The 18,653-nt window shown below is 38.9% G+C and overlaps 1 protein-coding gene across 4 annotated transcripts in view; it reads right to left on the bottom strand.

The window, feature by feature from the left end:
• The window catches only part of LOC124066483 (B-cadherin-like), a 119,585-nt gene that overhangs the window by 6,492 nt on the left and 94,440 nt on the right, over window positions 1-18,653 (bottom strand). For 2 of the 4 annotated variants that reach the window (XM_046402891.1, XM_046402896.1), the window contains exons 3-15: window positions 7,946-8,034; window positions 7,184-7,345; window positions 6,560-6,682; window positions 5,778-5,933; window positions 5,444-5,588; window positions 4,981-5,153; window positions 4,536-4,664; window positions 3,521-3,706; window positions 3,116-3,360; window positions 2,076-2,218; window positions 1,809-1,900; window positions 1,022-1,154; window positions 282-500 (exon numbers count right to left, since the gene is read on the bottom strand). In XM_046402891.1, the coding sequence (XP_046258847.1) occupies window positions 282-500; window positions 1,022-1,154; window positions 1,809-1,900; window positions 2,076-2,218; window positions 3,116-3,360; window positions 3,521-3,706; window positions 4,536-4,664; window positions 4,981-5,153; window positions 5,444-5,588; window positions 5,778-5,933; window positions 6,560-6,682; window positions 7,184-7,345; window positions 7,946-8,034 (1,995 nt within the window). Of the gene's footprint in view, window positions 1-281; window positions 501-1,021; window positions 1,155-1,808; window positions 1,901-2,075; window positions 2,219-3,115; window positions 3,361-3,520; window positions 3,707-4,535; window positions 4,665-4,980; window positions 5,154-5,443; window positions 5,589-5,777; window positions 5,934-6,559; window positions 6,683-7,183; window positions 7,346-7,945; window positions 8,035-11,010; window positions 11,126-12,066; window positions 12,447-18,653 lie in introns of those variants that run through there. The other 2 variants (XM_046402892.1, XM_046402893.1) reach the window with 2 other exon arrangements.

Below are 18,653 nucleotides of genomic sequence, written 5' to 3'. Positions count from 1 at the left end.
TCAATATCACTGGAACACAGAGCTTTCACTTGATGTCTACATCTGATCCAAACACAGTGCCCTACAGAGTAAGTCGACTGCATCATGGGTACCCCATTGCAGGTTTGGAGGTTTGCAGGTTTTTAATTTGGTCCTGCTGAAATATGAGTGAAATTTGTCGCAAGGTTCCAAGCATTGTTGTGATGCAAAGTTTTATCGCCAGCTTCTAAGCAAAAATTCACACCTACAGTCCCAGGAATTATGATAAGCAACTTTTCACATTTAACAAATATCAGACTTACTGAGCAGCAACAGGATGCCTCCCAGTATTCCCAGGATTACGGGAAGTTCGGTACCTCCTGCAATACGCCCTTGGCATCGCACTTCTTCCCCACTGCAGTCACACACTGTGGCCTGGACAGTGCTGTCCTGGTGTAAATCTAGGTTATCTGAAACCCTTAGGACCACAGTGTAATCTCCACTGGCCAGTTCAGTGGCTAAATTCAGAATGATGCCTGTTTCTGCAACAAAGAGGAACACAGAGGAATATAACCTTAGTTCTGTATAATTCAACAATATTTTGACAGAAACGCTCATCAAGTGAAAGACAGATTTTCTGAATGCCTTTTTTCAACAAACTAGATTCCTGGTAAATATGCAGCATTAGGGATGATCAAATGATTTCCAATCTTAGTTACACTGAAGCATTTCTGACTTTCATTTCTGATTAAAAAAACTAATGAATTATTTTTAAGAGAGGAAAATATTAAACTTTTTGTGTATTAGAAAAACACTCTGAAATAACAATGAGGAAAACTTTCAGCAACTGAACAACTGAAAATACTTTTACCTCTCTTTCTTGATCCTATTATACATTGTGGAGATTTTTAAAAATCTTAAAGAAAGTTTATTCCCCCCCCACAAGGAAGGGAGATGTTTACGCTTCACTAACTGCTAAAAATAAAAATAAAAAAAAAACAAACAAAAAAAAAAACACACATCAGGGAGCAGAAAAGGCTTTAAAGTTGTATATTTTACATACTGGAGTTGTTCATTCTAACGGTCCAGTTGTTCTTTGACATGCCCTGTAAGGAGACGCTATATGGAGCAGCAAAGCCTGGTCCATCTTTATCTGTTACTGACAGCAACTGAGGAGCTGATTCCTTGTTACACACCTGGAAAAAACACAATATGAAATTGCTTATGCTGATTATTGCATATCTCTTTTCTTAACTAGCTAAAATTCTCATGAACATGAAAAAAATAGATCACTTTTGAGTGACCTGGCCAGTAGAAGAAGAGTATAAATATTGCTACAACAAAAAGTCAAGCACAAAAAATGCACACAGAATCCATGTCCCATAATTCTGATGACATTTCAGCAGATGTACTGAAGTTTTTAAACAAATAGAGATGCTACTATTAAGACTTTTTCCATTCACTTATTTGTGAAGTAAAGTGTTGTTTGCATTCAGCATTAAAGAGATTTACTGATGATAAACTGAGGAGGCACCACTTCTCACTAAGTCAGTTGCCAGGAATCAAGCAAATGAAAGTATTATAATTGCTCAAATTACAAGCCTGGTCCTACTAATGAGCAAGTTATATCCAGCTTATAAATACTACAAGGTCAACGACAAAAATGCATGAAAGGTACAAGTGCAAAGGTACGAGTTTTAAAAACTAATTTCACTTAATTTAATCACATCTTGACTATCAATATATTTGAAACAACGGTCATCACGTAATTGTACATCTCAATCTTGCTTTTCATTTACATTAAGACCGCTCAAAAATCATCTGTGTAACAATTGGGACAGCATACGCACCCGAATTGTTCGTTCCTCAATGGTGGGTGCGTTGTCATTGACATCCTCAAGCTGGATCATTAGAGTACCAGTTCCTGTGGCTGGGACGTCATCTAGAGAACAACAGACAAACACACAATCACACACGTGGAGAATAAAATACACTCTAAATAAAATATATTATATTACAAAGAGTAAAATAAAGTCAGTTTTTAGATCACAATTTTTGGCCATAAACGCTGTAAACTAGATGAGCATGTACAAGTGTAAGACTTGTCTCCAACCTACCGTCATCATATGCACCAATGAGTGCTATGTACTTGTTGTCCTTGACAAAGGAGGACTCTCGGTCCATGATGCTTTTGACCTTAATCAGACCCGTCTCTTTCTCCACATTCAGCCAGCCTGCAGGGTCTCTAATAATTCTATACCTGGATATAAACAAAATAATCACATTGGGATGATTGCAACTATGGTTCGTTCATGGACTAACTGAGTAACATTCAGTTGATATTTATTAAATACACTGAATGTGTTTCCTGTGTTTTGCTTGGACATGAGAGCAATTTAAGCTTAAGACTTTTCACTTTGTACTTTTTATTTGTTCAAATGCTCAGGAATCTGTTTGGGAGCCACACTTAACACATACTAAAACAGGACTGAACATGATTGGTAATGCTGACAGTGAACGTCGGCCAGAGCATCAACAACTGAGAGGTGAATATGAGATACTCTCCTACCCCTGACGCAACATGCTGTATAGAAACACAGAAACATCCATCCATTTTCTATACCACTTATCCGTCATGGTCGCAGGGGGGCTGTACCCCCATTTTTGCTTGTGAACAACAGATTTAACAAAGCCCCTTTCACACCCAATCATTATACTCTCGGCCATTAACAATTAATCTGTCTGTTTAATGTTCCAAACAGGTTTTTTTGTGCAATCTACAATTATCCCAGTCTTGTGTTACCCAGCTTGTTAGAAACATGTTGCTGACATCAAATTCAGAATAAGCACCTATCAACATCACCCACTCAATATCAACTGAGTATATGTCAAAAAGGATTTTTTATTTATTAAAGTTTATTTAACTTTAATTTTTGTTTTACATAGTTATGTCGGTTCCTTGTCTGATGTTTAAGATAAGAACTATGTAGTATTCAAGTGTTAGCGAAAGGATGTGCCAGAAATTGCACTAGAGATTAAAGAATTGTCAGCTAAAGCTTGTTTAACAAATTTCTTCTTTCCAATTTTCTCTAACAACGATAAGCTCTTAAATACAATACAATTCAACACAAAAAAGTGTGTCGTAAATTGAGCTTACGTGATGTTCTGTTTGCGTGCAGTGTCTGGATCAGAAGCAGTGTACAGCACCACATCACTGTCGACAGGAAGGTTTTCCGCTTTTGACACAAGCTTCTCTACTGGATCGAAGACTGGAGCTTCATTGACATCTTGCACTTTCACCATCACTGTTGCGGTGGCAGTGGGCAGTGGAGTAGCAAAAGGAATCTCATTCTCCACTGTAACCAACAGAGTGTGCTTGCTGCTCTTCTCAAAGTCAAGACCCTGGTTGAATAGAAAGAAAACACAAATGTCTTGTAACTCATTCTGCTAAACTAAAGCCAAAATTCCCTCTAAGCTTTATCATATACACAACAGTGATTGAGTAATAAAAAGTTATCTTAAACATTGTGGCTTATTTGAGAATTCAAGATTTAGTTCCTACCTTGGCAGTAGAAATGATTCCTTGTTGTTTGTTAGTTGCTGTTTTCACAGTGAAAAGTCCTCCAGGATCACCATCAACAATCTTGAACTTGGCATTCCAGGCCGGAGAATGTTCATCATCACCATCTGTCACCGATATCGTAATGACCTGAGCGTCCACTTTATTTTCTGCAACTGTTGCCTCATACTGGGAAAATGCAAGGGATGTATTAAAAGTGTGGAAGTGACACAAACAGGGAAACAAGGACCCTAAACAAAGACTTAGGTTGAGCATATAAAACTGACTAAATGTTCGTCAGTTCAATGAGGAAATGATCAGTTAACTGTTGATAACATTTCTAATTAAATAGTAAAGTCATACATCAATATGCATTTAGGCCAGTAAAAATGTTCTTGGCAGTGTTATTTTTTTTTTTAAATCTACTAGTCCTCCGGTAGATACTGAGTCAGGCACCATAATAAATCCCAGTTAAATGCTAATTATAAGTAACCTCTTGCCACTGAAAGTAACATTACTAAAAAAGCTATAGCTGTAAAAGTTCTCACACATGAGCAGATAAAGATACAATTCATTCAGCTCCTTGCAATTTTTGTGTTGTGTTTTTGGAGAGGTGAAAAAATGACAACATTCTCATTAATACAGACCACAATGTGGCAGCAATGTTCAGGCCATGCTCAAGGGTGTGGTAAAGAAACAGGAAGTAATCAAGAAAGGTTTGCCAGCACTAAAGAGATGTAAAGCAGCAGTGCAGTGCCATGTGTTTGTAAATATAATGATGCACAGTTTGTTCAGTGAAGATGCTCAAAGCAGAAATGTGATGTTTTGGCAATTTTTTTGTAGAAATGACAGCTATGTCCTCACAGACTGCTCCACTTCCTGAACCACAATGTCAAAACTCTGGAGACTGACAGATCTGCTGTGCCTCGTTATGATAACTAGGTAACCAGGACAATTTATATCAGGGGGAGAGGGTTAGCAAACAGTAAATTTCCAGTCGCAAATATGTTGTACTTACAGAATTCTGAGTGAAGGCTGGAGCATTGTCGTTACTATCTGTGACAGTTAGGATTACTTTCGCTTGCCCAGACAAGCCTTCTCCGACCATGTCTGCTGCTTCTACCACCAGAGTGTACTTTGGGTATTTCTATTAGAAGAGACACAGAAAGTGTTTATAACACATTAGCTGGATGGCTTAATATTTTATTTATATTCGGTTGGAGCAGAATTCACAAAAACATTTCTGACTTTTGAGAAAATGTGTTACAAAACAGTGATATGGAAATAGTTCTCATTGTGGTACTAATTACTTACTTATTAATGAATAAATGGAAAAGTTCAAATTACAAATACTCCAGGCTGACTGGAACATTGTACAGTTTCTTATATACATATTACAAACATATTTTTCTATTATAGGTGCAAATGCAGACAGAAACATTTTAAAGTTTTAAAAGCCTCACCTCTCTGTCTAGCCCAACAGCATTGACTCTGATGGCTCCACTGACAGAGTTGATGACAAACAACGACTCACTGGGCAACTCTGGGTCCTGGCTTATAATGCGGTACCGGATATCTGAGTTGTCAGTATTTGGCTGGTCTAGATCTGTGGCCACAACCGTAATCACCTCAAAATCTGAAAAAAAAATGAGTCAGAAGTGTAAATTCAGTACAGAGGCTACAAAAAGCATTCAGAACATTCAGAGAATGACTTACAAAATATAGCCATGCAAGAACAAGTATGCAAGCTTTCTCTCCATCCTGACAATAGCTCTAACAGTTGTCCTGTGTACACTATGGATACTACTATATCAAAGTTTATTACGAACAGTAGCAGCTCTGGCTTTCTCTTCATGTTCAACAGTATGTTTCACTTTTACAAGAGAGGACATCTTTTCAGACTTGGATGAAATCCGCTGACAGTACTTTTTGGTGAGGCCTCAGCAACTTCTCCCAGGTAGGTGTTTTGAGTGAAAATAGGTTTGTTGTCGTTCTGGTCAATTACATTGACTATAATATCCATAGGATCCTCTGCATTTCCTGAGCCTTCTGCCACAGCATGCGCTTGAAACTGCACACAGACAAACACATTAGTGAAACTACGCATGCAAGAATAAGCTACAAAGATGCTTTCATTCTATATTACTAGAGCTATATTTACAGCAGCCCTGTGTTCAGATGTTTCCTGCGACTACAATTGATCCTGGTAGGTGGACAAAAAGTGTGTGTTTAAAACTAACAGCAAAGAGAGGATCCTTACCGTGTACTTGGCTTGTGCTTCTCTGTCTAGTGGTTGTGTGAGATACAGATTACCAGTGTCTCTGTCCATGGTGAACAGTCTAACAGGGGGCTGATCAGCTCCTGGACCAGTAATGCTGTAATAGATCTTCTTTACTTTATCTTCACTGGAACGGATCTGGATAAAACACACCAAGACTGTTTAAACCAATATTACTGATTACAACAATAGTTACAATATGTTAAACAATGCTCAAAAGTTAGAAAAGAGCACAGAAGTCTCTGACTTAACGCTACATTTAAAACTGAGGTACAGAAACTAAGAGTAGCCTGTTTACAATATTTTACATTCTATTATCTGTATTGTTAAGTCAGTGATCTTGTGATCTCTAAAGAACTGTTTCATCATATGAGCCACGGTGAAACTTAGAACAACTTAGCTCTCGTTATTGCAAGGAAAGACAACAAACTTACAATGTACTCAACAGAAGGAAGCAACTTAATCCAAATTAAAGCCACAACCAACAACAAGCAGGTTTCAGCCTTCAAATATGAGTTAAGTCACTTCAGCTAGTTTAACAATGTTTATTTTAAAACTGTTACTTTATAACTCTTTCTATTTTTGAAACTGTTTGGCACACTTTTTGCACTCTATTCTGATCTTGTGAGCTGCCATGACAAGCGAATTTCCTCTTCTGCTGAAGAAGTGAAACCAGTCACACACCGGTTCCATCACAACATCCTGCAGCATTTAAGTAATTGTGAACTCATTTCTACATCACAAAGGGTTTCAGTACTTCTTACTTGAACTATTTTGAGGGGATAGGGTCCTCTGTCATTCTCAGCAACATTGATGTCGGGAATCACCCAGTCTCTCTTCCTCCTTCTTAGCCCTTCCCCAGACTTAGGGAAATGCAGAACAGGCACCTGTGGATCAATTGCATTCTGGATAAATACAAGCACTTTTAGCAAGTACATTTTAAATTCAATTTAATTGAACACCAAACTGATTGAGGCTCAGTGGTGATTTATGTTCAGCCCAGACACTCTCCAAGGAATCCTCAGGTTATCTCTGTATCTGTAAGTGGATGTGTAGGTGTTTGCTAGCAATTTAGAGTCTTGATAAATCAGGGGTATGTTCTTCCTGATCAGTCCACCATTGGAATATGTATAAAATACTGATTACTGCAGTTTTCAAAAAGAAAAAAAAGACCCAAAAAGACTATCAACAACATGAAACCAGTGAGTCTTCCCCCTCCATACACAGCCAGAGAGGTGGTGTGATAGATAGATAGATAGATAGACAGACAGATGCCGTAACAGGGTCTTTATTGGCACCTGCAAAACATATTTTCCACGTATTGTTTAATAGTACAGAAGCTGTTGCAATTTTTCTTCACGCCCCATCAGTAATATCTTTAATCTTACCTCACTGTTCGTAGCAGAGTCCACTTCGGCCAGGTAGTGGTGGTCTTGCTGCTTCTCTTTGTGTAGTACCCTGACAGGAAGGGTCATTTTGTGACCTTGTGAGTCCCAGGAGTGGATGAGGAACTCCCAGTGTCCTTCATTAATAAAAACTGGTCTCCTTACCTGGAGGGGAAAACACTAATCAGGAAGGGCCAGCATTCTGCTTACAGTTTTGGATTTAAGAAATTTATGATAGTTCAATGGATATAAGACAAAAATTATCTTGGACACAATGAACTGCTGTGACATTTTGATTGGCTATAATAGCAATAATGATGTTAATCTAACACACAAGTGCTACACTTCAGGAGGTTCAGGTCAATATCTGGTGTACCTAAAGAAAAAGAGAAGCTACATAGCTCTCAACAGAGGTAATGCTGCCACCATTGGAATTCAAAAGTGCTCTATTCAGTATAATGGTCTAAGTTAAGTCTAAGTTGCGTTTTGTTCCGGTGCCTTTGGCTGAAATAAACAGAAAATTGTTCCTGAGAATTTAAATTTCAGTCTGGGTGGTTTCCCAATTCGCAAAGCATAGTATAACATCTTTCATATGATGAGAAAATTCTCATACTTTATATCAACTAGGCATAGCCAAATCAATTCCTTGATCACTAAACTACTGGTCACTAATCACTGAAGACTAAACTAAACATGGTCTTAAAAATGTTGCATTAGGATTTGGGAGAGGTGAGCATTAGTTTCTAGTTTTAAGTTTCTACTAACCATCAATGTGCCATCTGTCTTTATCATGACACGTCGGTCGTTACTGATGAAGGGAAATCTTGTGCGGTCTGTGCAGTCAGTAAAGCCCACTGGGATTGAATAGGAGAAAGAGTAATCCATTACCAATGGAGGACAGACAAAACAAGGAAGGAATTGGCAAGTCTCCAGTACATTAACAAGATAATGCATATTGTTTTACAGAAAGGAGGTACATTATTGCCTTTGCCAAGCAGTCAAAAGTTAACACATTACATACACTAGCATAAAGTAACATGTATTTTGGAACACAAAACAGCACAACTACTCAGTCAATCACAGCCTATGGGAAATGTGGACCATTGCTACATTTTCATCTCCATATGGTGCAAAAGAGGTGTTTGTGTGTGTCTGTTTAGGGAACTGCACAATCTGCTCTGTTTAGGTTGCATAATACAAAACTAAACTGAAATACTGAGTTGAACATATCTAAAAGCACAGTAGGTTGTACATTCTTGAGATAATTTTTAAAACAAATTTGTTCTGAGTAACTTAACACAGATTTGTTTATCAGAACGCAGTATCATCAGGGGAAAAAACTAGGTTGCATGCTCTGGACACATTCATAATAAGTTTAAAGCATCCTTTCAGATTTGAATGGGTAGGAGATTCAGGACATGTATCAAAGCAGCAAACATCACTGCATGATGGTAACATGCCTATCCGTCTGTACTGGTCCCAACAGTCACTAAAAGGGTCTGAACTGAGCATGGGCTGGTAAATGTTTGTCACAAAAGAGTCATGTAACAAACATGTCATACTGTATCTGGATTTTTCAGGTCCAGTTTCTAAACTCTGAAACGGCAGCGTCCATCTTAATATACAGCAAATCAACAGTGTCAACATGGACTTGGTGCATTGAAGAGCACCTCGTAAAATAACTAAATCAATCAAAGCGTAGTTTAAAACAAGAGTTTCTAATTTTTTTCTAGTTTTCCTTTGTTAAATACATAAGACACAAGTTGTTTCACTTTCTTTTTCTTTCACTACAGCATTTTAAAAAATTAGATGCCAAAATCATTAGAATATCTCATCAATTTCAAAATAAACAAATTTAAAACACTATAAAAATCTCAAACTGTTTTCAGCAAACTCAACAATATTCTTGTACAACAGGTACATAACTTTGTGCTAATTTTGAAATTGTTTTACTGCAATTGTAGTTTTTAACAATTAGATGTTAAATTTGTAATAATATTTCACTCATCTAATTTCCACTAGGGATGTGTGTGACTAGCCAACTAATTGTTCATCCATTGCTACCCTAACCAGTCAAAACCAGAAATTGACGTACATATAGGGGACATTTCTAAAGCAAAAAGTATATGTAGGAGACCACACTGATCCAGTAGCTGTCACTGTTGTCCTTTGGTTCACTTACAATATCGGTAGGGTCTCTCAGAGGACAATTGTCATTTCGACAGATGAGCACAAAGTTAATGTTTTGAGTTTTGAGTGTGTTGTTACTTAGTAGGTAGGTACATCCCTAATCTCCACATAACTACATTGTTGCTATAATTATTTTATAATATTATTATTATTATTGTTATATTTTATTATTATTATTATAGACTGTATTAGTCCAATACTTGATCATAAAAATCCTTGGCCTTGTTGAAAGAATTTCTGTGACACATAAATTAATCACTGTATGTCATAACAAGCCTTTCCCTGACCTGGAGAATTTGTCATTTTAATTAAAAATTTGACATAAAACTTAAAATGACTATTACATGGACTTACATTATATAGAAGTAGTACTGAGACACCTGGCCATCACACCAACAGGGAGTTTAATGACATCTCATTCTAAACACATGAACATTAATATGGAGTTGGTCTGCCTTTGCAGCCATAACAGCTTCCACTCTTCTGGGGAGGCTTTCCAAAAAATGTTAGGAGCTTTTCTTTGGACCTTTTTACTTATTTGTGCAGTAGAGCATCAGCCCATGATGCTGGACAAAAAGGCCTGGCTCGCATTCACCATTCCAGTTCATCCCAAAGGTGTTCAGTTAGGTTGAGGTCAGGGCTTTGTACGAACCAGTCAATTTCGTCCCCACCAAACTCACCCAACCATGTCTTTATGGACTTAGTTTTGTGCACAGAAATGCTGGAATAAAAAAGGGCCTTCCCAAAACTGTTGCCACATATTCAGAAGCATTGCATTGTCCAAAATGTCTTGGTATATTTAAGCATTAAGGTTTCCCTTCACTGGAAGTAAAGGGCTCAGCCCAACCCCTGAAAAGAGGTTTCATAAAGAGGTGTGTCTGGACACATTTCTCTATATAGCGTATTTAATCACTACAGAAATAGGCAGTTCAGATAATCACTAGCAAATGTGTTTTTGCATTAGTGTTGGGGAAGTAGGCTTAAATTAATTGAAATATTCAAACAAACAGTGAGCAAAATTAATTTAAGACTTTTTTTAATTCATACAGAGCCATTAAAGTTAATGGGAAAAAATGCTGAATGCTGAATAACTTAATCTTAAGGGCAAGCAAAAACATTAAAAGTGTAGTGGCTTTAAAGAGAGACAGATATCATAAGCTATATTGATTTTTTTGACACTCCACAGCAGCTTCCTACATTGATACTGCTACTATTTCTCTAAATGGGGGCATGTCAACTGTCATCTACTGTAAGCTTTGTTCTGTCAGGCCTTTAAGAACCACCAACACTGCTGTACAGAGCTGTGTTCGGTCATTTAAAGTTTGTTAATATTAACCATGTCGCATGTCCAAATTACATTACATTTGACACTGCACATCCCACTGTATCACGGCTTTTCAGTGTGTGTATCTCAGAATATGCCACAGGTAAACTAGGCAAAGGGTAACATTTTACCAGTGTACTTTCTCTCTCTCTCTCTCCGTCTCTGATCATAATCAACAGCAAAAATCCTGTAGAAACAGGATCAGCTCTTGTGCCACAGGAGTATCACTGACCCTGTGGCCCGAGCCACACAGTTTCTTTTAGTTCAGTGCACTTTAGGTAACAAATGACAGAACAGCTTTCATGATTCTTCTTACCTTTGCCCAACCTAGTATGCTGCTTCAGGATCTTTGTGGCCATTTTGAAAATCAACATATCTGATGTGAACCCAGGTACACATGTTGGCTTCTCGGCAGTCACAAAGACTGAGGCCTAGAACAGAAAAAACAGCCTTTTAATGAATCAGACCATAGCATAATAACAGATGTATGCAACATGTGCCTTCAGTAGGCCAAAAGCATGTTTATCCAGTCCTCTTTTGTTAAGGAAAATTCCTATGGCATTCATTAGAACAATGTCTTCAATATCTACCGTAATTCACAGTCACGGGATTTATACACAACTAAAAAGCCAAAACTAAAAATACACAAAACATTCACACCACAGCTTTCTTTTGTCTGACCAGCACAAAAAAACGGCAAATTACCATTTAAAACGCTGGAACTGGCCCATTTGGAAATTTTCAAAATCACTGTCATTTTGCTCTTGGCCTGTCGATGCTTATAATTCTGAAAAGTCGATCTTCAAACCAAATATTTTACTTAAATTACTTACATGAATCATAAGTAAATGAAAAATCTGTGTTTGTAAGCCATCAAACCAAACTGGGTCGGACTGGAATTTTACCTGTCGACAACGTCATTAACGGAAGAAGGGCGAGGCCCGTATAGACTCCTAAGCAAAAGAAGTCTACGAAAATGGCGATTGAGAGCCGCCTTGTGTGCTCGAAGTTTAACCCTTTCACGTAGACATCACTTCAACATTGTTAGTGATTTTAGAATTTTTGTAAGTCAGCTTTATAATATGCACGAAACAGCACTTTAATATCTCCACCCCAACGACCGATCTTCGAACAGGTAAATACAGTGCAGAGCCGAGGCAAGTGATATGACAGAAAGAAGCATTTTATTGATTTAAAAGGCTGTTTACCGCAGAACAAGTTCTCTTCAGCATTTGTGAAAAGTAGCGAAGACTTCTAAAAATATCCAATAGATGTGAGTGAGATATCAACACTAGTGGGACGACGGTTTTCTTACACCCTGGAGAACCACAGAAAATATGGCGAAGCACATTATAGCTACAGGAATTCTCACCTGAAACACGATGATTAAAATGACCAGAATCCACAGCCGAATGGTCCCCATCAGTCGGCAATCCTCCGGTATTCCTCACAAAAAACAGTGAAATAAGTTAAAAGTATAGTGTTACACAATTTATCGTCGCGGCTTCTTTATCTTTTCTCCTGAATGTAGTTTCGGTTGTGGGTAGTTGGGCGATGTACTACAGGTACTCAGCGTATGACGTCAGCTTTCAGGTGCGCAAGTTCCGCTCTTGATATAATCATACAAGTTAACACGCCTAAGGAGACAGACATCAGTAGTTTCGGTTACTATTTACGAGAACTACTGCTACGGCAGATAACAATCAGTATATTGACAGTTGTGCCTGAGTTAAGGGAGCAGGACTCCACAATTTTCTGTCTCATTTCCTCTTATCGACAGTAACTGCAATAACGAAAACAACCCCTCCCCCAATCTCTCTCTCTCTCTCTCTTTCTCTCTCTCTCTCTCTCTCTCTCTTTTCCGCTTTTTCTCTGTCATGCACCTATATATTTTATAAGAATTTAACCATGTCGGTTATTCATTAAGATTTACAAGCAAAGATATGTAATTAACTGGTTATTGAATGTTTCATTTGAAAAATCAGAGTGAAACCAGCCTAAGAGCCACCCAATGACTTTCAAAAAAACCAACAAAACAAAACAAAACAAAACAAAACAAAAAAACAACAAACAAACAAAAGACTCTCCTCATACAACAGTTGATGTAGACAGAGGTGATCTCTGGTCCCAATGATTCTCCCTGCTGTTTTACCACTCTCTGAGCAGCTGTGCAGCTGTGCAGCTGGAGAACCACACTAAAAGTCCATAGGTCAGCACACTTCCTATTGCACAGTGATAGACGTTCACCATGAGTTTCTGAGGAAGATTAATGACAAATGCCCGACTAAGGGTGGAGCATGTTTATTATTGGGTGATGAAAAATATGCAAACCTTCAATTCCTTTGCTATGTTGGAGGGGACAGGGAGTTGGTTTTGAATTTTCAAACATTTTTCTGTGTTTTTGACCATAAGTGTTCCTTTCGTTCCTTTCACAGTGATGTGCTTTCTCTGTATATTGATTAAATAAAGGGTTTTTGAAAGCTGTTTGAGGTTTCTGCCTGGTTAAAGGTAATTTTTGCTCACTGATGCTGACAAATACTTGCTCATGGGGGACTGTTGGGTCATAAATTAAAGAGTATGGTCTATACTATACCTGTTCTATAAAAAATCACCTGTCAGGGTCATAGAAGAAACACTGAATATTGGTCTGAAATAAATAATAATAAATAATTCACAGTAAAAAAGAAGACAAGAACGAGAACTGTCAAATGTAACTCAACAGATCTGATATTTTTGGTCTTAAACAACATTCACTTGTAAAATCAGAATTTCAAGTGTCCTTTTCATTCTATTATTGTCTATAATCTAATGCTCTTACAGGTTCAGACTGAACAGGCATGAAAGATGTGTGACTCTCTAAAAGCAATTAAGTGATGCTATCTCTTGCTCTTTCTCTCCATCAGTCATTTATCCATCCCACAGAAACACAGAGAGCTTTTGGGGAAGTGGCAAGACCGGTCAGTTTACAGTGGCCACCACTTAACCAGTGAAATGGGTCAGTGTGGGACAGAGAGAGAAAAGAAAAGGCCATGCATATGAAAGGAGGCAGAGGCAGAGAGGAAGGCAGTGAGCAGTATGAGATAACATTGTTTGGCGAGTTTGAAAAATAAGTGATTCAGTTGTGATCAGTGCTGTGTAAAATTTGTCCCATTTTTTTTTTGTTTTCAGTTAATTTACCAATTCACCAAATTCATTTCAAACATCATTTCACCATCAAGTCTTCATCAAGGTATAATAAAATTACAATTCAATTCAATTTATTTATATCATGCCATAACACAACAAAAGTCATCTCATGACACTTTTCAAAGAGAGTACACTCTTTAATATAGTCAAGTACTATGGGAGACAAGCAATCTTGATTAATATACAGATTACTGCACTGGAACAGAGTATGACAGGGTATAAGAGGAGTATGGTCTGGACTTACTCTGTTTGGGAAGTGCCATGAGTGTCATGTTATGATTTGGTAGTATACACGCATAAACAAATGGGAAGTCGGAGTTACAGTCGGATAATAGTGTATGATAAGGGCATGATGATGCCTGGTCTTTAAGACCCCTTTAGTGAAGAGAAGGATTTTAAATTCAATTTCTAGGGCGCCTATGCAGAGAATCTGTCCCCTAAAACCTCTTGTCCATTGCATGGTCAGGGGGCATTGGAGCCTATCCCAGCTGACTCTGGGCGAGAAGCAGTTTACACTGTGAACAGGTGCCATTTTAGAGTCACCAATTAACATAATCTAACCAATTAACCTCCTGTGTCTTTGGAATGTGGTATGAAGTCAGAATACCCACACAGACAACATGCAAACACCAGAAAAGTTGTGGCCAGAGTTCACAGCAATTGTTGCTGTGAGGCAACAGTGCTCACCACTGCACCACCAAGTATCTTCTGTAACTGTGTATTCTTTACAACAAATTGAGGTACATTACACTAACACTAAATTGAAGAACACTGCAATAACTCTTCCCTTCATGTGGTGTTGTTTGTGGTGCTGTTTATTTGTGTTATACTGAGAGGAAATTTGATGACAGTGGTTGCCTAAAAATGTGTAAACATGGGTGTTCGGGATCAGTCATAGCATCACTAGAAACTTGACTAGATGTGCCTCACATTTAGTAAGGACAACCTCTAGAACTCGGTGATCCTCCACAGAAGGCTGTTGCCATGGTGATGCATTCTTCACCAGAAACAGGAAATTCTGTTTGCGAGGGTAGGAATGATCGAAAACCTCAAGAAACTTTCCACAGGTGTGAATAGTAGTAATATTTGAATTTATTTGTTTCTGTAATTGATAAAGCAAAATGACTCCACAGCAGCCCCTACAAAATTTCAATGAAGCAGCCCCTTCTGTCATTTAAATGTACAAAATTTGGTAGGCACATGTAACTCCCCAAGACTGAAAAACAAAGTCTCATGGTACCATGACCTAAACCCAACAGGAAGTCAGCCTTCTTCAATTGATATTCAAATTTTTATGGTTTCTGGGCCATTTAGAGGGATCATATTTTAACTTTTCTTTGGGGATTAGTCCGATCAGCTTCAGACTTGGTGAGCTTATACAAAAGGCCTTGATGATGAAAAGTGGGTTTCCAGTAAACTTCAATGTTGAGGCGTCTGTCCTCTTTGATGTGGACTGAGCAGTCCAGGAAGGCCAAAGTGTGGTCTCTGATGTCCTCAGGTGAATTTGATGTTATTGTCCACTGTGTTGATGTGATCTGTGAAAGCCTTGACTTCCTGGGTTTTAATCTTAAAACAGGTGTCATCCACGTACCTGAATCAGTGGGTGGGTGTTGTTCCCTTGAATGAGTGCAAAGCTCTGTTCTTCACTTCTTCCATATGGATTTTGGCCACTATGGGGGACACAGGGGAGCCCATGGCACAGCCATGTTTCTGTCTGTAGAAAACCTCATTAAATTGGAAGTAGGTGGTGTTCCCAACCAGAGGGGCAAGGATGGTGGCCAGGTGCTTGACAATGTTATAGGTGACCGAGTTGGCACTGTTGATGATGAGTCTGAGAGGGACTCCCTCTTTGTGATTCTTGGGAAGGCCATATATGCGGGGAATGTCTTCTCCTGGATATAACCGGTAATTTAGCTGTTTGTCAATGACTTGGTCCCTCTCCAGTTGCTGTGGGTGGTTGGTAGCCCCTACGTGCGCAGATGTGCGAGGGCCCACTCAATTCTGCAGCTTTAACATCATTATTATATTAATAAACTAAACTAAAGTTACAGGGATAGGACGAGAGTGGCAGAAGCCTCCTTAACACTCCTCTCAGTGGTCCATGTAACAGCCCACACAACACAGGATGATGGGAAAATGAAGGAAGGAGTCTTAGGCACAGGATAAAAATCAAAAAGTCAATACGAGCCGCTTGTCTTGGACCCTGGATGACAAGATAGGGTGAAACTGAATCTGTTAAAAAAAGGGCCCATCTGGCCTGCCTGGACTTGAGATACTAGGCCAGACGTATTGCAGGTTCTTGTGATAAGTCCAAACCAGAAAGGGTGGTTCTTCTCCTTCCAGCCAATGATGCCGTTCCTCTAGTGCAACTTTGACCAAGATAAGCTCATAACATTGTAATTACTGTCCATGGGAGAAAGTCTCTTGGTGAGACAGGCCCAAGAGTGAAACTTGTCAACAGGAGTACTCGGACTGGATGGCCTTAATGTCAAGCCAAAAAGGCATAAGCAGCAGCTTGGCCTCCTTGGCCACAAAGAAGAACACCACCCCGATGGGGGAAGGATGGATAATTCCCATGTTGTGTGAAGACTCACAGTCATAGGTGTGGTGCAGCGGGAGAAAGGTTGCTCAGGTCTTGTGAAAGACCACCTGGAGGTCCAGGTAGTAGACCAGCACCAGGGAGAGGTGCAGGAACTCTGCCTCAGAAGACCCAGGAAGGGAGGTGGGGGCAAGGTGCTTCTCCGACAGGCATGGGAACCTTAGGAGCCTTGGCAGAAAAGGCAGATGAGCAACAACTAGAAAAACAGCTCTCTCCCTAAGTCATGATTTCCTCTGTGGAGCAATTCATATACAGTACAGAACTAACCACAATAATCCCAGAATAAGAGGACACAAAGAGGAATCAAAAATATGCTCAAAAGTTCGGAATGATTACTAGACAGGCTGGTAGTGGCAGGTCACCCAGCAGAGAAGATGTCTGTCCAGGGAACTGGCTTCCAGGGGCTCAGTGAGAGGAATCCTGTTCAGACCCAAACATATGGCGAGCATCCAGTCCGTAAAACTCCTGCCAGCCCCGGAATCCAGGAAAGCAAGGTGGTCAAGAGTCTGAGAGGAAGTCATGACCTGAACCAGTGTGACAGGTCGAGACGAGTAGTTCCTAGCTTTAGTGTGACTCACCAGTGCCCTATCTCTCACTGGCAAGCTTTGTCTTTTTCCAGGCAGTTAGACAGGAAATGTCCCAAATGAGCACAGTAAATACAGTGCCTTCTGTAGTCTGCACTGCTGTTTCTCTCGAGTGGTAAACTATCTGACTGGGGGATGTGTCAGGTGAGAAGTTTGTTAGTGGTGGGTGTTGTCTGCCTCAGGTTATGCTGAGGCTTACCAATTTGTATTTTGTATTTTATATTTTTATATTTTTTTCTTAAGTGTGCAATTTTAATTTTCTGCTGACTATTTATAAGTGTGCTTTTAAGCCGAGAATCTGCACAAAATTTCGTTATGCTTGCATAATGACAATAAAGATTCTTGATCTTGATCTTGATATAACATATGCTCGTTTGATAGGTATGAAAGATGTTCTGGGTGGTTTTAATTACCCACTGCAAACCCTTCCAACCATCCTGGGGATGCGCGAACCATGGCAGTTTGTGATGTTTACAGTCAAGATGCTTTCTATTGCTCCTCTGTAAAAGTTGACAAGAACTTGGCATGGGAATTTAGCCATCTTAAGTTTTCTGAAGAAGTGCAACTGTTTCTGAGAATGCATTGCAAAACTTCATTGTAGAGTACAGGAAATTCAGAAACAAAGATAAAAATATACTTTATTTTTATGACTTATTATTTAGTGATCCATTTATATGTTTTTTGTTATGTTAATAGCACAAAGGGCTACAACTAACATTTCATTATAAAACCCCATATTGCACATTGATAAATGAACCTTGTGCAAAATTACATAAAAGTTGTGGTGGAAATCAATTTTGGTGAAAAGAAAAACAGAATTGACAAAAATCTGTCTTTGTAATTATTTAATAAAAGTATAGAGTCACACTTAAATGTAAATCAGTACAGCATTCAAGCTGACTGACAAAGTGCAGTAAGAAATGGGATGTTTTTATATCTGCATATGGGTGGTGTATGTGACCAGACAAGGGAACCGTATGTCAGACAGAAAAGAGGAACTAAGTGAAAAGTGTTTAAAATGTCATCAACTAAGTGAGAAGTGACAGTCATCAGCATCTGCAAGACTAGTTTCAACCACTAGGCTTATGGTTAGGTGCTTGAAACAACTGTGTAGGTGCACCTGCAAAGTTACCACCAAGGAAGTTATTCATAGAGTCTGCACAACATATCAAAAATGTGCTAAGCCAGACTATCACATGGTATATAGGAAACACAAAAGACATATACCTATCAGCAGCTTAATTAATACTGCTGACAGATGAAATGAAAAATGTTAATGATCTGTTTACAATGCAGTGTTCTGCAGGGAACCCCTGAGTTCTGGCAATCGTGTGAATGTTCTTTGCTACACACCACTCACCTAAACATTGCAGACAAATACACACAGTTCCCATTCAAGTGAAAAAAGAGGACAACAAAAATGCTTTGTGTCCCTCTATCTCTGCCCACTGGCTGTAGAGGAGTGTTGTTTATCTATATCTCTGCAGCTGACTACAGCAGTATCCAGTAAGAGGCCTTCTGGACTTCCTGTTAAAAGCCCATCATTAGGTCATTCATAAGCTTTTAGTTCCCATCAAATGTTTATGACAG

Source organism: Scatophagus argus, chromosome 10 (assembly GCF_020382885.2).
Source record: "Scatophagus argus isolate fScaArg1 chromosome 10, fScaArg1.pri, whole genome shotgun sequence".
Lineage (NCBI taxonomy): Eukaryota > Metazoa > Chordata > Actinopteri > Scatophagidae > Scatophagus > Scatophagus argus.
Note: the sequence above shows the minus strand (reverse complement) of the source record. Positions and strands in the feature narration are given on the sequence as shown.